Source organism: Podarcis cretensis (genome assembly GCF_951804945.1).
Source record: "Podarcis cretensis genome assembly, chromosome: 16".
Classification (NCBI taxonomy): domain Eukaryota; kingdom Metazoa; phylum Chordata; class Lepidosauria; order Squamata; family Lacertidae; genus Podarcis; species Podarcis cretensis.
In genome coordinates this window covers 3,742,971-3,755,532 of record NC_137186.1, presented here as the reverse complement: position 1 = coordinate 3,755,532, position 12,562 = coordinate 3,742,971, and the positions used below count along the sequence as shown (strand labels likewise).

Sequence of the window (12,562 nt, the reverse complement as noted above, 5' to 3'; positions counted from 1 at the left end):
ATGGCGAGAAGCCATCAATAGCCTTATTAGGTAAAGGTAAAGGGACCCCTGACCATTAGGTCCAGTCGCGGATGACTCTGGGGTTGCGGCGCTCATCTCGCTTTACTGGCCGAGGGAGCTGGCGTACAGCTTCCGGGTCATGTGGCCAGCAGGACTAAGCCGCTTCTGGCGAACCAGAGCAGCGCACAGAAACATCGTTTACCTTCCCGCCTATTTATCTACTTGCACTGGTGTGCTTTCGAACTGCTAGGTGGGCAGGAGCAGGGACCGAGGAATGGGAGCTCACCCCGTCGCAGGTATTCGAACCACCGACCTTCTGATCGGCAAGCCCTAGGGTTAAACCACAGAGCCACCCGCATTCCCATAGCCTTGTTACCCTCCGTGAATTTGTCTAATCCTCTTTTAAAGGCATCCAAGTTGGTGGAGATGTCAGGTGGCATCCTGGCACCTCCACCTGATTGCAAGGGGCCGATGGCCAGGTGCGAAATGCCCCTGTTGCCTGGCTAATTTCAAACTCTGCTGGACGTGGCAGAGGTTGAACCATGGACCTCCCTACTTCAGAGCATGTGTCATGCGCAGGCGCTCCCAGGGCACACCCGGTTTGCCCCCAAAGGGCATTCCTGGGTGTGAGGCAAGCTGCTCAGATGCTCCTGAGGACTAGAAACTTAGGCTGATTTAGAGGCATGGATGCTCCCCGCCCCCTTGAGATGCCCGTTGCTCACCAAGGCAGATGGGTGGACCCACGACAGGCAGGTCTGCCAAGTGCGAATCGGACAACAACCTGCAATTATTTGGCCGGATAGGTGGAGCAATGCTGTCTTTGCGAAAAGGTACTCTGGGATGACACCCTCTGAATGGTCCTGCTGTGTAAATAAAAATCCTGGGTTGTTTATGCATTCCTGACGGTGAGGTCATTCTGGCAGGGCTCTCATTGGAACATCTGGTTGGCCACTGCAAGAACAGGATGCTATCCTGAACCCCTTTGGCCTGATCCAGCAACCAGGCTCTTCTGATATTCTTATGGAGCCTCCAAATCCAGCAGCAGTCTATCCAGATTTCTCGGTTCTTAAGGGCATTTAGCCCGATCCTATACAGGATCTTCTTACGTTTTTATTTCAGAATCTCCCAGGGTGTGTGTGTGGTCTGGCCACCACACTTTCCACCCATTTTACAGACATGGACGACTGAGTCCTTGCAGGTAGTCTCTGTACAGGGATTCGCACCCTGGTCCCCAAGTTCCGCTGGCGTTATTCACCCACCCTCTCGGTCTCCTTGCATTCCTGCATGGCGGCAGATTTCTGATGGCAGCCGGGTGTGTTTTTCCACCTGAAACGCTTGCAACCTGTACTCTGTCTTGACCTGATAAGAGTGCTTTGCATATTTATTTGTTTTTCCTTCTCGCTCCACCATCGTAAAAGGGAGTTGCCGGTCGGGCTGTGTTGTGTGGAGGTGAAAGTGCAGCTTTGCTGCTGGTCTCTGAGAGTGGAACTAATCCCTGAATTAATGCAGGGTTTTAAATCTCTGGCCAAGGCTGTAGCTCAGCAGCAAGAAGGTCCCAGGTTAAATCTCTGACATTTCCAGGTAGAGCTGAAACCGTCCCCTGCCTGAAACCATGGAGAGCTGCTGCCAGTCTGGGCAGGCAGTACTGGTCCAGAGGGATCCTGTCTGCCTCTGCGCCTGTTTAAATCCAGCCTTTGGCTCAGAACCAGGAGGACAAGGGTCTTTTATTTTGAGGTTCAAGGGTAGAGCATCTGCCCTGCACACAAGGCTCCAGGTTCAGTCCCCGATGGCATTTCCTGGGAGAGGCTGCCTGCCAGCCTGAAGCCCCTGGAGAGCTGCTGCCAGTCAGTGTGGGCCGTACTGAGCTCAGTGGAGTTGTGTTCAGACTTAGCGCAAGGAAGGCAGGTTCATAAAAATCTTGAGAGCAGGAGATCAAGCGGAGGAGGATGGCGGCTGAGGAAATAATCTCAAAACCCAGGAAGTCTTCTCTCTCTCACCCCCCACCCGCTCTGGGTTCAAATTTCACCTCTACTGTTAACTCTCCCTCCCCACCCACCCTCTAATCCACAATAAGAGGGCAATACTGTCCTACCTTGGAAGGTTGTTGTAAGAATTTACATTATTTTCGATTTGTTTCCTGCTGTTCACCATAAACGATCTCAGGGCAGGTTACAGAAATTAATAATGCAATATTATTTGAAAAATCCTGTTGAGTTGAAGTTGTGGTTATATACAGAGCTAGGATTTTGCAGGATTGGCCCCACTGCTCAGCCTCCTGAGACATCTCCCCCACCGCCTCATTAAAATGTTTGATGCATTTATATTGTTTGCTTTTCATTCATTTATTTATCTGTTACATTTACATACCGCCGCTCCAGTGATCTGAAGCTGCTGCGCGTGGTTCTCCTCCAAACCCCATTTCACCCTCACGACAACCCTGTGAGGTAGGTTAGGCTAAGAGGTGGTGGACTGGCTCAACCCCGCTCATCTGAGCTCTCCCAGGGTTCGGCTTCCTTGGAAGGAAGGGGAGCGGTGCGTTTAGGATGTAGATATTCGTATTTGCATGCATATATATACATATATATGTGTGTGTCAAAGAGTTAAACAACTACCTGACATTCAGAAGACATCTGAAGGCAGCCCTGTTCAGGGAAGTTTTTAATGACTGATGTTTTAATGTATTTTTAATCTTTGTTGGAAGCCACCCAGAGTGGCTGGGGAAACCCAGACAGATGGGCGGGGTACAAATAATAAATTATTATTATTATATATCCTGAGCCTAAGATGTAGGGGCTCACAGGGGTTAGCTAGCACAAGAACATCAGAAAAAGCCTGCAGGATCAGGCCATTGCGATAGGTAAAAACAAGTCCTGGTGCTCCTCTAATGTTTATTGGATGGATTTTCCCCCTAAATTGATTTTTGAATTCTGAATTTATTGTTATTCACGCTTTATACAGTATTTTATGCTGTTTTTTGTTGCATCAATTAAGTGTTTTAAATTTGTTGTTAGCCGCCCTGAGCCTGGTTTTCTGAACCGGGAAGGGTGGGGTATAAATATATTATTATTATTTTATTTATTATTATTTATTATTATTATTATTATTCCAGCACTGCAGAGGGGATAGGCTAGATACCTTCCAGCTCTATAATCTACGATTCTGAGCCTGTGTTCTCTGTCCCCCTTTGGCAGGATCCTTTCAAGGCCCCAGACCTACAGAGGATGGACCACCACGTGAACGGCACCCTAGCCGAGAAGCCGGGCCCCATGGACTACGGGGTCCAGATCCGCTTCATCAACGACTTGAAGGAGCCCAGCAAGTCTCAGAAGATCCGCCCCAAGCCCTCCAAGCCGGGCTCCTACGGGGTGGCGGTGCGGGTGCAGGGCATCGACGGGCAGCCCTTCGTGGTCCTCAACAGTGGCGAGAAAGGGGGAGACTCCTTCGGGGTGCAGATCAAAGGCGAGAGCAAGTACGGGCCCCCCGCCCGCAGCCCCCAGCGGGAGGACTCCTTCCCCGCTTCCCCCGGGGCTGTATCTTCCTCCAAAGATGCCTCGGGCTCCTTCAGCTCCGATTCCGACCTGCCAGAGAACCCGTACGGGGCCAGGCAGTCCCGGCACGGCTCCCGCTACAGCACCTCGGACGAGGAGCTTGGCCCGCGGCGGACCCCGAAAGCCGGCAGCTTGGAGGGGCGTCCCGTGCCGCAGCACCGCGCCGGCGGCTACCGGACACTGCCGCACAAAAAATCGTTGGGGGAGCAGCTGCGGCGGACTCAGTCGCATGGCTCCTTGCTCGACCCCGAACTGGACGAGCCTCCCGAGCCCAGCGCCCCTGGGGCCAGTTCCCGTGACACCCCGCAACCCCTGCCTCCGGGGGGCGCCGTGAGGAGTGCTAGCATGATGAACCTGCCTGGTCGCCAGCAGCCCAGCCCCAGTGAGGAATCTGCAGGCAGCCTGTCCGGCTTGAGACCCGTCCGCAAGCCGGCGGTGGCGAACTCCCCTGAGCCCGCCGCTCCGGCCGGCGACATCGACACAAAGCCCCTGTCCTCGGTGGACTCTCTGATCCACAAGTTTGACGCAAAGGCGCAGCAGCGGGGGCGGCCGTCCCGGAGGAACCGGCTCTCTCTGGACGAGCGGAAGCGATCCAAGAGCCTCGACAGGATGGTGCCTTACCATGACACGGCCGACGGCCGGGAGCTGGGTGCCGGGGAGCCCCAGGCGGGCTCCGGAGGAGGGGCAGGGGGCTCGGTGGCCAATCCCGGGCCCCCGGGAAGCAGGAGCCTCAGCAGGGCCTCTGGGCAGCCAGTGAACGGGCTGGACAAATCGAAGCTGACCCGGGAATGGGTCAACAAGAGCCTGGAGGCACCAGCCTTGGAGAAGCAAGCGAGGAAATCACAGCCAGACCTGCAGGTGATACTTTTTCCTTGTGTTTTTGCGGGGCTGTCTGTGCCAATTTCTCCTGATGGCAGCCTACGGGGCCCAGCGTCTTTAGAAACAGAGACCAGGGGGCCCGGTGTGTTGCGCTCTGAGGCCAAAGGAAAGGACCAGACCCTGATAAAAATAAGACACGAGGCTTTGACCAGCAAGGCTCTCGGAGGAAGTGCGTACACCACACCCCTCACCAGGCCATTTTATTCGCAAAAGAGTCCTTTACACAGTGCTCGTAAGAACCAGTCAGATTTCCTCTGAGCATTTAAACAAACCCCAAGTGGGGACAATGTTAAACTATAAATACTAGTTAGGCATGCATACTTTGGAGTAAATGAATGAAAACAACAAAGGAGCAAATACAGCAACCCCGGAGGTCATAAACAATCAGTACACATGATAAGAAGGATGGCCAGGAGGACAGTAACCATTATCACCTTAATGTGAAACCTGTTTCCTGGCCCTAAGATTAACATCCTAAGATTAATATATAAGAAAGCTACATCGACGAAACTGCCCATTATTTTTGAGGACCCAGGAGGCCTGCCTGTCTAAGTGTGTACGTGACTTGTGAAGAGAGAAAAATGGAACAGGGATGCAGGGGTGTAGACTGATCAAGAATCATATCAAAATAGTTTAAACCCAGTCATTGCTGACACAGATGGCTTCCTCTATATTTGTTATAATTCCTCATAGCAATCCCACCTGATCACTACACCGGTGGGAAAGCAGTCAGTTCAGCACGCTTGTTTTGAGAAGGTTGCCGTGATTGTTATCAGTTTGATGCACCTCTGTGGCAGAACAGCTGCCGTGCGTGCAGAAGGTTCAGTCCCTAGTGCCATCTCTGGGTAGCGCTGTGAGGGGCTCGTACCAGAGACCCCTAAAAGCACCTGCCCATCAGCATAGACCTGTAACAACGGAAATCCCCTGTGTTGCAGAAACAGACGAACTTTAAGCAATAGCAGGCAACACATGGCTAATAATGTTGTAACAAACATTGAGGTCCAGCGCCAAGGGCCTTCTAGTGGTTCCCTCCCTGCGAGAAGCGAAGTCACGGGGAACCAGGCAGAGGGCCTTCTCGGTGGTGGCGCCCGCCCTGTGGAACTCCCTCCCCATCAGATGTCAAGGAAATAAACAACTACCTGACATTCAGAAGACATCTTAAGGCAGCCCTGTTCAGGGAAGTTTTTAATGTGTCATATTTTAGTGTATTTTTGGTCTCTGTGGAAGCCGCCCAGAGTGGCTAATAATGTTGTAACAAAATATATGTAATATAATAATAATTTATTATTTATACCCCGCTCATCTGGCTGGGTTTCCCCAGCCACTCTGGGCGGCTTCCAACCGAATATTAAAAACAATACAGCATCAGACATTAAAAACTTCCCTAAACAGGGCCGCCTTCAGTTGTCTTTTAAAAGTAAAATAGTTGTTTATTGCCTTGACATCTGGTGGGAGGGCATTCCACAGGGCAGGTGCCACTACAGAGAAGGCCCTCTGCCTGGTTCCCTGTAACTTGGCTTCTCACAGGGAGGGAACCGCCAGAAGGCCCTCAGAGCTGGACCTCAGTGTCCAGGCTGAACGATGGGGGTAGAGACGCTCCTTCAGGTATACAGGACCGAGGCCGTATTATTTCGCAATTCTTAAACAGAGAACATATGGTGCACCAACACTTCAAATTGTGCTCGGAAATGTACCGGGAGCCAATGTAGGTCTTTCAGGACCGGTGTTATGTGGTCTCAGCGGCCGCTCCTAGTCACCAGTCTAGCTGCTGCATTCTGGATTAATTGCAGTTTCCGGGTCACCTTCAAAGGTAGCCCCACGTAGAGCGCATTGGAGTAGTCCAAGCGGGAGATAACCAGAGCATGCACCACTCTGGCAAGACAGTCTGCAGGCAGATAGGGTCTCAGCCTGCGTACCAGATGGAGCTGGCAGATGGCCGCCCTGGACACAGAATTGACCTGCACCTCCATGGACAGCTGTGAGTCCAGAATGACTCCCAGGCTGCGCACCTGGTCCTTCGGGCGCTCAGTTACCCCATTCAGGACCAGGGAGTCCCCCACACCCGCCTGCCCCCTGTCCCCCAAGAACAGTACTTCTGTCTTGTCAGGATTCAACCTCAATCCGATAATCACCATCCACCCCCCAATCACCTCCAGACACTCACACAGGACATTCGCCACCTTCCCTGCTTCCAATTTAAACGAGAGATATCACCTGCTTATTGGTGAACACCTGTGTCACAGGTTCAATCTTTGGCGTCTCCTGGCAGCATGAACAATGTCCACCGCCTGAAGCCCTTGGGAGCCGCTGCCCATCAGTGTGGTCAGCGCTGATCCAGATGGACCAAGGCTGTTTCCTATGCCCTAGTCTAGCCCTGTGTTGTCTACCGAGACCACATAACACCGGTCTTGAAAGACCTACATTGGCTCCCAGTACGTTTCCCAGCACAATTCAAAGTGTTGGGGCTGACCTTGAAAGCCCTAAATGGCCTCGGTCCAGTATACTTGAAGGAGCGTCTCCACCTCCATTGTTCTGCCCGGACACTTGAGGTCCAGCCCCGAGGGCCTTCTGGCGTTTCCCTCATTACGAGAAGTGAAGTCACAGGGAACCAGGCAGAGGGCCTTCTCGGTGGTGGCACCCGCCCTGTGGAACTCCCTCCCCATCAGATGTCAAGCAAATAAAGAACCACCTGACATTCAGAAGACATCTTAAGGCAGCCCTGTTCAGGGAAGTTTTTAATGTGTGATATTTTAGTGTATTTTTGGTCTCTGTGGAAGCCGCCCAGAGTGGCTGGGGAAACCCAGCCAGATGGGTGGGGTACAAATAATAAATTATTACTATTACTCTGACTGGCAGCAGACTTTTGAAAACACTGCTTCCCTCCCTCTCAAAAATGCTGGGGTTTAATCTCTGGGGTTTTCCTTCCAGCTGAAGTCCACCCCAGACCTCCTGAAAGACCAGCGAGAGGTATCTCAGCCCGGAAGCAGCGACCACACAAAGGAGCTCATCTACAGTATTCTCAAGGATGGGTAAGCGTTGGGGCGGGAGCAGAGGAGGGGCTCTGACCAATCGGATATATGCGGGAAGTTCACGGGAAGGGGCATGGATGCAACAGCATCTGGTAGATTGCTCCTGAATCTGGAAGCTCCATTTAGTCATCATACCCATTCATCACATAGAGGAGGGAGAAAGGTTGTTTTCTGCTGCTCCAGAGAAGCGGACACGGAGCAATGGCTCCAAACTACAAGAAAGAAGATTCCACCTAAACATTAGGAAGAACTTCCTGACAGTAAGAGCTGTTTGACAGTGGAATTTGCTGCCAAGGAGTGTGGTGGAGTCTCCTTCTTTGGAGGTCTTTAAGCAGAGGCTTGACAACCATATGTCAGGAGTGCTCTGATGGTGTTTCCTGCTTGGCAGGGGGTTGGACTCGATGGCCCTTGTGGTCTCTTCCAACTCTATGATTCTATGATTCAGCCTGTTCTTCAGAAATTGGGGTTTAATCCCTTAAAAAAATAAAAAGAACTACTATTATTGCTATTTTATTTGAAAATAAATTTCACAGGAGCAAATTAAAATATAATACGGTGCACAGATGACTTATTTATTTGCATCTTGCCAGTGTGTACCATATTTTAACCCTATCTGGTAAAAGGTAAAGGTAAAGGGACCCCTGACTATTAGGTCCAGTCGTGGCCGACTCTGGGGTTGTGGCGCTCATCTCGCTTTATTGGCCGAGGGAGCCGGCGTACAGCTTCTGGGTCATGTGGCCAGCAGGACTAAGCCGCTTCTGGCAAACCAGAGCAGCACACGGAAACGCTGTTTACCTTCCCGCCGGAGCGGTACCTATTTATCTCCTTGCACTTTGACATGCTTTCCAACTGCTAGGTTGGCAGGAGCAGGGACCGAGCAACGGGAGCTCACCCCGTCGCGGGGATTCGAACCGCCGACCTTCCGATCGGCAAGTCTAAAGCTCTGTGGTTTAACCCACAGCGCCACCCACGTCCCTAACCCTATCTGGGTCTGCTGTAAAAAATTTTGTAAATGTTTGGATTACATTTTAGGAGCACACAAACACACACGGGGCTCTGTTGGATCCTATTTAGAATAACAGGATCTGACATGATGGCGATTTTCATTCTAAGCTGAGCTGGTTGGTTTTATTTATTTATTTTTTAACGTTTTTGTCACTTTCAGAAACACGGAAAGTGATGCAGCGGTGAAGAGAAAGACCAACCTCGTCTTCGAGAAGGTCCAAGCGCTATCCGTAAGTACCTGGCGGAAAACACCGTGTCACAGCTGTGAGGCGAAATCATTTCCTCCTTGGCGTGATTCCTGCCCTCTCTCTGGTCGATGCGTCCCAGTTCCGAGGGGACGGGGACAAGGACGGACCGCTGAACCTACATCCGTTCCGCCGGGATGCCAATATTCCCGGGCTTCTCCCCAGAACAATGAGGACTAGGAACTTGCCCTCGGATTCTCCAAATCCCGAGATGGCTACGGTTTGTTTGATTGTGGAGATTTATTTACTGTGTTCTTGGGAGACCATACCAAGAAGGTCACGAGGGGATTAAGGGAAAGGATAGGCCTGGGTGTGAGGCAGCCTGCCTTTTAAGAAAGGAATAGCTAAGCTCTGCATTAATCCCAATGCACACTCTACAAAGAACATAAGCAGAGCCTAGCTTGCCAATGGGCCATCTAGCTAGCATCCTGTTCTCACAGTGGCCAGCCACTGTGGGAAACCCGAAAGCCGGATTTTCCCAGAGTTTCCATTTGTAACTGCCTTCCACCAAGCGAGAAACATCGTCCCTTGAGACTAATATTGTCTGCTAAGCTCTGATGGACAGGGTCTCTGGCTGAGAAAGGCTTTCTCTACTATCGGCTGCTAGCTTGTTCTTCTAACTGGAGACGCCAGGATTGGAACCTGGGGCTATGTGCAATCGTAATAATGATATAATAATAATTTATTATTTATAGCTCTCCCCCATCTGGCTGTGTTTCCCCAGCCACGCTGGGCGGCTTCCAACAAAAAACTAAAATACAATAACCTATTAAACATTAAAAGCTTCCCTAAACAGGGCTGCCTTCAGACGTCTTCTAAAAGTCTGGTAGTTGTTGTTCTCTTTGACATCTGGTGGGAGGGCGTTCCACAGGGCGGGCGCCACCACCGAGAAGGCCCTCTGCCTGGTTCCCTGTAACCTCGCTTCTCTCAGGGAGAGAACAGCCAAAAGGCCCTCAGAGCTGGACCTCAGTGTCCGGGCAGAACGATGGGGGTGGAGATGCTCCTTCAGGTCTACTGGACCGAGGCTGTTTAGGGCTTTCAAGGTCAGCACCAACACTTTGAATTGTGCTCTGAAACGTACTGGGAGCCAATGTAGTTCTTTCAAGACCGGTGTTATGTGGTCTCGGCGGCCGCTCCCAGTCACCAGTCTAGCTGCCGCATTCTGGATTAGTTGGTTTCCGGGTCACCTTCAAAGGTAGCCCCACGTAGAGCGCATTGCAGTAGTCCAAGCAGGAGATAACCAGAGCATGCACCACTCTGGCGAGACAGTCCGCGGGCAGGGAGGGTCTCATGGTGCAAACCACGATCTCGGTGGAAGAGTCCCCACTCTGTTATACAAAACCTCCCAGACCTGATCCCTGGTATCCCCAGCTAGACTGGGAATCTCCCCCTAACCCAAAACCCCGCTGCCAGTCAGTGTTGGCAATGCTGAGCTAGGTAGGCCCTGTGGCTTGTATTGTTAGATTCCTCTCCTCTTTAAAGCAGCCTTTTATTTGGAATTATGAGGGCTGGAGCCCTACTTTGTTCTGAAAGGCAGGACCCGAACTCAGGACTCTAGTCCCCCAAGCCTCCATAAGACTTGTGGGTTGTCTAGAGTTGTACCCAGTGCTTTTTTTCCCTATGGGGACGCAGGGGTGCACATACCCCTAAACATTTTGCGAATCTAAGTTTGGCCTCATTGAGGGGCAGTATTTTAATATGAGTAGGAAAATGAGAGTACCCCTAAACATTTATTTTAGAAAAAAGCACTGGTTGTACCAGCCCTGGAACGACAATTGCTCTCTTTACTGGGAAGCTGATTATTATTATTATTTTTTGTGCATTTTCTCCACAAAGAAAGAGGATTTTCCTTCTGATATGGGGGGGCAGCTTTCCCATTGCCCTATCCAACCAAAACTAGTCTCCCTTCTCCCCACTTTCCCCATGAGACCCCCGAAACGTGGAAAAGGGACAGATTAACTCTCGCCTGCCTGTCCTCTACTCTGTGGGGCAAAGTGGATTTTCTATTTACAGCGAATATCTTGCAGAGGGGGAAAAAACGATCCCTGTGTCAGCAAGAGTTTGGATGAAACCATTTAAAAGCCCAGAAGCTTTGATCTCTGCTCAGCTTCAGATAGTGATGAATTCCTGCTGTGCATCTTCGGGGGGGGGGGGGGGAGCTGTTAGCACTTTTTCAAACATGAACCCAAACATCTTTCTTTTTTTCTTTTTGCAAACTTCAGTTCTCTTTTTAAAGAGCTCTCCCGGCAAATTTTCCTCTCTCTCCTGCCCTCCCTCCAGCCCTCGTTTCTTGACAGGGATCTCTTTCTCTCTCTATTGAAACTGACACCTCATGAGGACCGGCTGCTTGAGGGCGGAGGGAGGCCACGAACAGATGACTCTCCGGTTGAAGGGATGTGGAAAGGGCCTCGGGTGCAAGAAGGCTGCTTGCCCAAGCTTTACATTTCAAAGCGTGGTGGGGGGTCATTCTGCTGCCTCGTTCTCGGTCCCAGGGGGGCTGGGGCAGACGATACGATACGATATCTTTATTGTCATTGTCCCATACAGAACAACGAAATTGAAAAATCTACATAAGACATTCCAAAACCCCTAAAAACTCTGAAACCCCATCTTAAAATACAATATACTATAGAGACTCCTTATACTGTGTTTAAAACCAGAATCGCGTTTGGATAGAAACTGTTTCTCAGGCGGCTAGTCCTGGTCTTTATAACCCAGAAGGCAGAAGCTGAAAGAGATCATTTCCGGGGTGCGTACTATCCTGCGCTATCTCTGCAGCTTTCTTATGGCACCTGGAAGCGTAGATTTGATCCAAGGTGGGAAGAGGGCACCCAATTATTCTCTCCGCAGTCTTTACAACCCTGAACAGCATTGTTTTTTCCCTGACCGTGCAGTTCCCAAACCACACACGCAGACCATAAGTTAATACACTCTCCACGGTACAATGGTAAAATGCCATCAACAGATCCTTTGAGAGGTTGTTTTTCTGGAGGATTCTCAGAAAATATAACCTCTGATGTGCTCTCTTCATCAGGTCTCTGCTGTTTTCTCCCCAGGTTAGGTCATCTCTCAACTCCATTCCCAGAAATCGAAACACCGAGACCTGTTCCACGCACTTCCCCTCAATAATAAGTGGCTGAATGTTCAATTTACATTTCCTAAAGTCCACAATAATCTCTCTTGTTTTCTTTAAATTAAGGAGTAAGTTGTTTTTCCTGCACCACTCCCCCAACTGCTCAACTTCCTTCCTATAGTCCGCCTCCCCCTCTGCAGCAGTGATTAAACCAACCACCGTTGTATCATCTGCAAACTTAATGATCTTATTACTGGGGTATTTGGGGGCACAGTCAGCTGTATAGAGCGTAGATAAAAGCGGGCTCAACACGCACATCCAGGTTATGGGTTTTTTGCGATGGTGGTGGTTTCCTCCTAGAATTCCAAGCGGCCAACCGTTTTCCATGTCTCCAGAGTCTCCCCATCTGATGTCCTTTGCTTCTCCCCCCCCCCTTTTTTTCTGGGAAGGCTGCCCCCACGGCGCAGTCGACAGCCTCTCTCCCCCTGGCGGGCGAACAGACGCAGAAGGTGGAGGAGCTGCAGCGGAAGTTGGACGAGGAAACCAAGGTGTGTTGGCACTGTTAACGGAGAAATCTGAGGGCTCCCTTGGACAAAAAACAAGGACCCCAGCCAGGAATACCAGAGCAAAACAGCAGCCAGTAGGCTTGGTCTTTATTGAAGACTGTCGTGACAGGACTCCCACCTGCCACAAGGTGGAACAAGATGGAAGCCCCGAACAAAAGAGCCCCCAAACTTTTATTAGCTGCTAATCCCCATGTTACACTCCCCCCAAACTACATCA

The 12,562-nt window shown here is 50.8% G+C and overlaps 1 protein-coding gene across 2 annotated transcripts in view; it reads left to right on the top strand.

The window, feature by feature from the left end:
• CGN (cingulin) overlaps positions 1-12,562 on the top strand; it is a 56,688-nt gene that overhangs the window by 3,052 nt on the left and 41,074 nt on the right. For both annotated transcript variants that reach the window (XM_079957898.1, XM_079957899.1), the window contains exons 2-5: positions 3,192-4,406; positions 7,356-7,456; positions 8,622-8,691; positions 12,229-12,327. In XM_079957898.1, coding sequence (XP_079814024.1) covers positions 3,192-4,406; positions 7,356-7,456; positions 8,622-8,691; positions 12,229-12,327 — 1,485 coding nt within the window. The remainder of the gene's footprint in view (positions 1-3,191; positions 4,407-7,355; positions 7,457-8,621; positions 8,692-12,228; positions 12,328-12,562) is intronic.